This window comes from Brugia malayi, assembly GCF_000002995.4.
Source record: "Brugia malayi strain FR3 genome assembly, contig: Bm_v4_ChrX_scaffold_001, whole genome shotgun sequence".
NCBI classification, from domain to species: domain Eukaryota; kingdom Metazoa; phylum Nematoda; class Chromadorea; order Rhabditida; family Onchocercidae; genus Brugia; species Brugia malayi.
The window spans coordinates 242600-251215 of NW_025062479.1; the positions used below are offsets into that span (position 1 = coordinate 242600).

The 8616-nt window shown below is 32.6% G+C and overlaps 1 protein-coding gene across 2 annotated transcripts; it reads left to right on the forward strand.

Annotated features, from left to right (window-relative positions):
- Positions 1-1254: 1254 nt before the first annotated feature.
- Positions 1255-6011, forward strand: Bm3411 (the record flags this gene model as incomplete). Of its 2 annotated transcripts, XM_001898450.2 has the most annotated exons (12): positions 1255-1323; positions 1720-1893; positions 2221-2326; positions 2620-2759; positions 2958-3028; positions 3135-3246; positions 3332-3514; positions 3869-3961; positions 4137-4235; positions 4779-4943; positions 5675-5775; positions 5861-6011. In XM_001898450.2, the coding sequence occupies 12 exons, from the start codon at positions 1255-1257 to the stop codon at positions 6009-6011; spliced, it is 1464 nt and encodes a 487-aa protein (XP_001898485.2). The 2 variants fall into 2 exon arrangements, with proteins under 2 accessions (XP_001898485.2, XP_042929037.1); XM_043073103.1 differs by lacking the exon at positions 1255-1323 and having other exon boundaries at positions 1807-1893.
- Positions 6012-8616: the final 2605 nt, after the last annotated feature.

The following is an 8616-nucleotide window of genomic DNA, read 5'->3' on the forward strand; positions in this document are numbered from 1 at the left end:
ATCAACCTCTGAGATATGTCAAATCTAGAAACTCTGAAAATGATAAAATGATATATTATGCGACAGCTTAACTGACAATCTATCACACATTATATCGAAACAAATTCTAATCAATCCAAAGTATTGAAAAATTCCTCCACCATTATGGCAACTAAATTGATCACTATTTTGGTGGACAATTAATTACATAAATAGCCTCTGTGAAAGACGTTTTAGAAGATGAAATGATCATGAATTTAATGATTATTATTATTTCATGGAATGATTATTTTTGGTGCTCTGTTAGAAAACTAATCGAACTAATTTTTACACATACAAACAACTCTTCTAACACTGTAATCATTATAGAGTAAACATGATTCAGTCAATGATTAAATGTGATCGCTGAAATATGTTAAATCATGATTTAGTTACAAAAATTCAATTTGATTTTAAAGAAATATAATATTTAAATGCAGAAATTCTGGAAAAAAATTTAATGGGATCAATGTACATCAAATATGGAACGATATTGTAGGAAACCAAATGATTTCTCTCTTCCAGTACAGTGTTATGTTGTGAAAATTGAAAACTGTTTACTCGAATCTTTTTCTTTCTCATTTTTAATCGGAAATTTTGCAATAGTAATGGAACAAATAAAACTGATTTAGAGATATAAAGAAGTAGGAAGGAAGTGGAAGCGGTAATGTCCATCTTCATAATCATTCCCTCTTCATTCTATTCTCGATGTTCTTATTCGCATGGCGGGAAGTTACCGTGCACATGCGCAATGGATTCGATCCCTTTCTGATGTAGTAAATAAGAAAGCATTAATTTTTAACAGGTGATCGATCCATGCATAAGTACTGCTGCAGCGTAGACAGCATCGAAAAACAACGCACGTAACCTTGGACAGTTCTGCATTTCAATTGGAAACATCAATGTGCCCATAACATGTATCCACGCGTAAGAGTATTGCATACCACAAATGGAAGTGGAAAAGCGTGAGTGGCACACGTAAGTACCTCTACGTCCGGAACCGACACAATTTGAATTTCGAAGTCATATTGTCCACCCCATAGCAGCGCAGATGGCTAAGCAACACTCCAGCACTACAACGCCACGTCACCGGTGAAACATTGAAGTGTTTCTAGTGGTTTGGGTTCATCTTGCTAGGAGGCTGGGTAGGACTCGGGAAATTCACTTCGGGTTAGAGGTTAGAATTCACTCTATCTGTCTTTATGATTCGTAGCTGCAGGTGTGAGCAGGTGTGGAATGGAAAGGAACGAAGAAAGGAATAATGAGGAAACAGAGAGCATTGCGAATGACGCTTGCGCACAAGTTGTAAGTATCTCAGTAATATTTAAATTGAAATAAACTTCTGATCGATTTAACGGTATCGAATTTTATGATTCGTTTGAAGCATACTGTCTTACTGATGACTAATTATTATTGGTGTTAATGAGTTGTTGACTTTCATATAATTCTAATAATCTGAGAGAACAAGTGAATAAGAAACTAGAAGAACTGAAAAAGAAACTCTTAGCTGTGCAGTGCAAAAGTAAGAGAAAACGTTTAGCATGAGACATGGATTTTTGTCCATTGTGATTGATTACCGATTGTTAATTGGATGGATTATTTCTCACATACGCAAATTAGATTCTTTTAGCCATTTCAGTTTGTTAGGGATTTACTCGAACTTGAATTTTGTACAGTGACATTTTCTAGTTTTCCTTCCAGGAGAATACAGAAGTATCAAATGAATTGAGTGGTTGTCAGGTGCTTGCGTACGGAATTGGACATTTTTATAACGATTTGTGTGCCAGCATGTGGTTTACATATCTTTTGTTATTTCTGGAAAAAGTGATTATTATGCGCAGTTCCGTAGCTGGTTTGATCATGCTGATTGGCCAGGTACCATTTCATTTCTTCACTACTTTTCTCTTTAAGCCTGGAATCGACGATATATTGATTTGACAAAGAATTAGATACCACTTCATGAACATGCCAATGCTACGAAAAAAAAAAATATGCTGTTATTAATTTCGTTTCTATCACATTGTCATGGATTTAGAATCCTGAATGGTAGAGAAAGAAACATGGTATTTTAACAATCGTTATCTTGAAGTAATGTCTGTAAATTAATATACACGGATTTTGTAGTTTTCTATCATAAATTAAAGAATGTAGCTCGACTTGGCTATGAAATGCCTGTGCATGAATGATATCAGTTCATTACAGACTACCGATGCTTTGACCACGGCGTGTATTGGAGTTCTGAGCGACTGGACATCGGCACCACTTTGTTTTCGGCGTTGCGGGCGAAGGAAATCATGGCATGCTTTTGGTGTGTTATCATCAGTTACATTTTTCTATAAATGCATAACTTCATTTAATTTCATAATGTGGCAGATGATTCAGACACGTCTCTTTCTGAACAGTTATGTGAAATGTTAGGAAGATAGTTTTTGAATAAATGTATACTTACACATTTTTTTACTTCGCATTCACTTGCACATTTGTTTGCTTCTGTTGTTTCTGCTCGTCCATGACCGATATGTGTTTTTACCTATGGTGAAAATATTTTCTGGCTGGAGAAAAACGCAACCAAGAGCAGTTATGTTACATTTTTCGTTCCAGGTACCGTATTAGTGACTTTTTCATTTGCATTTATTTACAATAAATGCTTCATATGCGGTCAGTCAGTGACTGATTGGGAACTTTTAGTCTGGTATGCACCATATGTAATTATATTTCAAATTGGATGGGCTGCAGTACAAGTAATCATTTTGTGTTTCGTTTGTTTTACATTCACTAAATTTTGGTGTTGTAGTCATCAGACTGAGCTAAATGCACATCAGCATTATTTATTCTGCCAAGCTTTTTCAACATTTACAAAGTCTAATTTTCTCTTTTTTTTTTTTTTTTTTTTTTTTTTTTGTATTTTGAGCTATATCACATGATTATATGTTTTCTAGATCTCACATTTGGCTTTGTTACCGGAACTTACGTGTGATGAGAGCCGTCGAACGACAATGAATTCTGTTAGGTTGTTTCTTATAAATTGATAGATGTATTTGTGTACATACCAAAAATAGGAAACATTACAGGATTCAAGTTTCAGTTTCTTTTTTTCTTTTCAATTTTTTTTATAGGTATGGATTTACGGTTATCGCAAACTTAGTTATTTTCGTAGTACTCTCGTTGCTGTTATATTTTGATGATAAAGGCTCTGCGATTAGTCCTCTGGACCTTCGCCACTTTAATGTAAGCTTGCACCGCTGTCTATTAGCGATTTGCAGAAAGTGACATTTAATAGAACTCAAATGAGCTTTATGCACTGCATTTTTAGACAGTTTCGGGAATGGTTATTGTTGTGGGACTTTTTACTGAAATTATTTTCTATACCATAACAAAAGAACCTTCAAGAGCTGATCATGCTCTTATATCTACTGAGCCGAGGCATCATTCTGGAATCTTACGTTCCTTCAAATTATCACTCAGTAAATGGATGTATCGGTTTCAGTTCTACCAGGTAACGCTGTATTCTAAGAATTAAGGAGGTATATTGCTCTCAAATCTTGCAGAAGAAAATGTTTGCAATTTTGATTATTAGGCTACAAAGAGATTACAAATGACTGCTACAGAAAGTTAAGTTTTTCTACAGTTGCTTCTATTTATCGAATATTTCCACGTACGCTTTGTGCTAGAAAATGTGTTCGTGTAATTGCTAAAGACTGCTAATTGTCCAGCAGTAGCATGTGTAAAGCATCTGTGATAAAATTTATGAATGCACTTTGGAAATGTGTTCAAATGTACAGCTAATCCTACAAATAGCACCATCATCTGAAAGGAATACTTTTCATGTTTAACTAAACTTATTTTTTAGGTTGGGATGTTATACGTGCTTTGCAGATTATATATTAATGTATCACAGGTTTATTTCCCGTTCTACATTACACATTTACCGAATATTTCGAAGGTAATTTAGCTGTCAAAATTTTCATAACGAAAATTTTTTCATAATTGTAGATGACTTTCTTGCACTGTAACATAAGGTATTACGTATTTCTGGCAACTGCTGTGGTGTTATGTCTTTTATAATTTTGTTATAATTAATCTATTGAATGTATTGTTAGCATTTGTTATATTTCCAGACATACGTTGCTATATTACCAATGATTTCTTATTGTTCGTCACTTCTTATTTCTTCTGTGACTGGTTTACCTTTCATAAATCGTCGATGCAATTTGGAAGTGAATTTTTACCTCCTTCACGCTACTCTGCAGTGAGAAACCGGAAGTATATCCACTGAATTCTATCCACTGAATTTGGTGTTAGGAACCACTTATTTTATTATGTTTTAGTAGTCATGATAATGGAATTTAGAGTCTTTTGCTTAATATATATTTTAATTAATTTCATATGCATATATGAGATGTAGAAGAGAGCAATAACATTTGCTCTATTCATCAATGAATTACTGGATAGTATTTAATAAGGGTATTCTGAGAGCGAATATGGTAGCTGGGATTTTGATAGGAACAATTTCAACGTAGCAAAGTTTGGCACGTTTTCGGACTTTTCCAAATTTCGAATTTGCATAATTATTTTTATTTACGGAGGAAGAGATTATGTAAGCTCTGCAAACTATAATTCAGTATGAATCTTAGCACTCTTAAATATTCTGTATGACATATAACTTTGTTTAGGTGCTTCTGAACCTTATACATCTTTCGAGAAGCTCACTGTATGTAGTTTATGTGTATTCTATTATTCTCTTGTTCATACGTTTTCAGAGTTTAGCTTTATTTGGATGTTTTTGTGGCATTTCAAGTTGCTTGGTGATACAATTTGATACATATTTCCCTGTTCACATAGTTGCTGTTCTTCTGGGTATAGCCCAAGCAGTTTTGTTAATAACTTCACTTTCTGCAGTAGCGAAGCTCATTAAACAAGATACAGTAAGTGATTAATTTTTTTATTATTTGATTATTGTTATTGACTTGTCTGATTCATTACTTCAAATTTCCTTAAAGTCTTTTGAAACCGAATTTTAGTTTGAGAGCAGTTATACAACAAGAGATTTTCCTAAATTTTTAAGCAAAATACTTGGTGTACACTAGTGCCAAAGACAGAGTTGTTTAAACAATTGGTAGTCAAATCAGCAATTGAGAGACATAAACATAATTTAATAAATAATCACATATGTGTATGTAAAAGAAACTTGCTTTTGCCAAAGCTTATCACCTACCATGCTTATTTCAGTTTGTTTTGGATTCATTCTTTCCGTTAAATCTATCAATCTTGTTCGGTTCTGCTCACTATTATCGCTCTTTCACTTCTTTTCATCCCTGAATGAAACCAGTCAGTACATGATCTTTCTTTCTTTCATCTTATATGTTGAATTAAAAGTTTTGCTAATGCAGCTTAAAATCGGGAAAAGTCGATAATGTTTCTGTACTGAAATTAGCATGAGATGAGATGAAATTACTGCTTAAACTCGTTTTGCTTTTTTTTTTTTTTTTTTTTTTTTGTTATTGCATTTTGCTTGTTTTGTCACATTTTTGTCATGCCCAATCATTTTTGCTTGTCGCTTTGATGCTATTTTGATTGAAACAAATGCAGTAAACAAGATTTTTTTCTTTTTTAAGATCGGAAAAAGTCGATAGTGCTATTTATGGTATTTTTGCAGGAAAGTGGTGCTTTTGTTTATGGTATTTTCAGTTCCGTGGACAAAATTTCAAACGGATTAGCTTTGCAAGTAATCGAGTTATTCAGTCCATCGTCGTGCATGTTAGTCCGCTAACAGTCGTTTTATTCATTTTCTAGAAAACGCTTATAGTAGTTAAAACCGTTCAAAGTAATGAATACTTTGCAGAGCGAGCGAAAGTGCAGACTGCACAAATTTCTATCGAGTGGTGATTGTCGTTGTGCCTAGCACTACTCTTCTGATTGCTTTCCTCGTGCTCATTTCTCTGATAATAAGCGAGAAATGGAGTAACAGGGTTTTTCTCGGTGGGTATGAATAATTTTAGGTTCATTTTTATGCAGATTACTATTTGTCACTTTCTAAAATTTACTGACGTTTCAGCCGATATATGAGGATTCACTGTCCAATGTAGATTTGAATTACCAGTCGTGCAGGTGAGTTAAGCTTGTAAATCCTCGTTCAAAATGAATAAAGTTAAGCAAAATCATCACGCAATGAATCGCATGTGAAGTGAAATAAATTTCACAATGAATTACATATGAAGTGAAATGAATTTCATCTAAAGTCAATCAATGTACTCACTGAAAATTCAGTTCAAAATTTGCATTTCTCTATAAAGCGAGCATTGCTGTAGCCTGTGAAATATATTTGTAAGTTTGTTTTGTATCACTATAAGTGCAGTGACATCTTTTTGATCCAAAAGTTTTTTTTTTTTTTTTTCGTACATTTAGTAAGTGGGAACTCACTGGTTTAATAATGATCATATTTATTTTTCTAGTGTTACCCTTTTTACAGAATCTCTTTTGTAATCATATTTTTGCCTGATTATTCTTTTTTTTTTTTTTTAATAATAATAATAAAAAAACTGTTCTAAACAATTTAAAATGTAATTTTAATACTAGGCGAATATTACTGCATGATGGTATGCTTCTTATTATGTACTTGTTCTGATTTGCTGTATTCTCCAGTTATGATGCAAAGTAACTACAGGCTAATATTCTCGGAAGTATTTCGTATAATCTGGAGCGGTCAGCAGAACAGATTTTACTATAGATTTTTATAAACAAATTTAAATAAGAAATAGAGAATACTGATTTCAGTAAAATATTTTTATATTTCCAATAAAACAGAAAATAAAAATTAAATTATATGGACGAAAACATAACCGTGTTCTTCCACTTCTTGGATCTACCTACCTAGCTCGAGATGAATGTTAAAATTTTTTGTTTTGCTTTATTATTCGGATTTCCTATTTTAACTTAGGGATTTTTTTTTTAAAGGATTTATGGGCACATTTTTATGATGGCCACACTTTAATGGAGACTTGTTCATGTAGAAGCAAGGTTAAGGAAGAGTAATGTACGAATCTTGGACCAATTTTCAATATTGGGTTTTATAACCGATCTTGTCGTGAAAGGTTGCCTGTTGGTTGATATTCGAATTGTTGCAATACAGTAGGAAGATTAATAAACCTTTATTTTTCGAAAACGTAGTATTAATAAACAGAGCAGTAAAATAAAAGAGAAGAAATTTATATTAAAGAAGAAGATCGGAGGAATTGATATTGGTTAACAAAGTAGTAGTCGACAATGATGATAATGAATGTGAAAGAAAACCAAAATTTGTTTGTTAGAATTGAATTTATATGAGTGAGGATTGGGCGTGTCTAGGATAAAAATCATATGTGTAAAGAATTGAAAGTGTTTACAACGAAAAGATTAGATGAAAGCTAATTACAATTTTACAGTAAAATTATATGTGTAAAGAATTGGAAGTGTTTTACAACGAAGAGAAGAGATGATTTATGATAGTATGAAATTAGTTAGAAGTTTTTCGCGAAATTATAATTCGCGACAGATCTTGTTAGTAAAAAAGAAAAACTAAACAGCCAAAACTTCCTAGATATGTAAATGGCTGTTGATTACAAATTGACAACTAACGTCTTCCTTCGTGCACCTTTCAAATGGAATTTCAAATGTGTCCATATGTGATGGTTAACTTTTTTTTTTTTTTTTTTTTGTAACAGTTTACAAATTATCGCTTGAGGTGTACCCATAAAATTTCCAAACTATAAGTGATTGTACTTCAAGTCATACCTCTGATGCACTAAATTAGAGATATTTTATTGAGATAGAAATGTTTTTCTGAAGCTTCTTCCCCTAATGATATTTATCATCATTAATGGATCGATTTATTATTTAAATTGAGCAAATAAAAGTGAAGTAATATTCTATGAATTACCACGCACTAGCAAATCTGGCTGGGCTCTTTCAAAGATTCCCGAATAATGATAACCAAGTAAATGCTATTTCTTGAGATAACATCAGATAAGTATTCATTAGGAGAAACTCTCGAATTAAAAGTTGCGTTGTGCATCCAAGATGTTATTAGGAATGTGTTATATTAACATCGTCTGAAATTAAGATCATTCCACTTGAAACATTGCACTGAATATTTTAAGTAGTTCACACATTTGAAACACAGGATCCATCATTTATTTATAATTGGCGACTAATATAAAACTTACTAGAATGATAGACGAGTAAAAAAAAAAAAGTTGGATGAGGCACGATAATATATAAAGAAAACAGATTCGTCAAAGGATTTGAAGTTCTATCCGGATTATTTTTTTTTTTTTTTTTTTTTTAGGAAAAACTAATAAGCTTTCTTGAAATGAGATATGGATATCAAAGGGCCATGTAGCCTTAGGAGCATGCGCGATTATTGGAAAAGCTTAGGTGCAAACCTGGAAGCACCAAAAATCGTTTCAAACAAACAAATGTTACAAAAAGAGATAGAGAAGGCACGAAATACCTCGAATTGATGATTATCACAAACATTGTGCTAAAATTTTGTCAGTTGATTTTTTTGCGGTGGTTCGAATCTGTCTTAGAAAGGGTTTCAGTTCGAGCTTCACTTCAGTG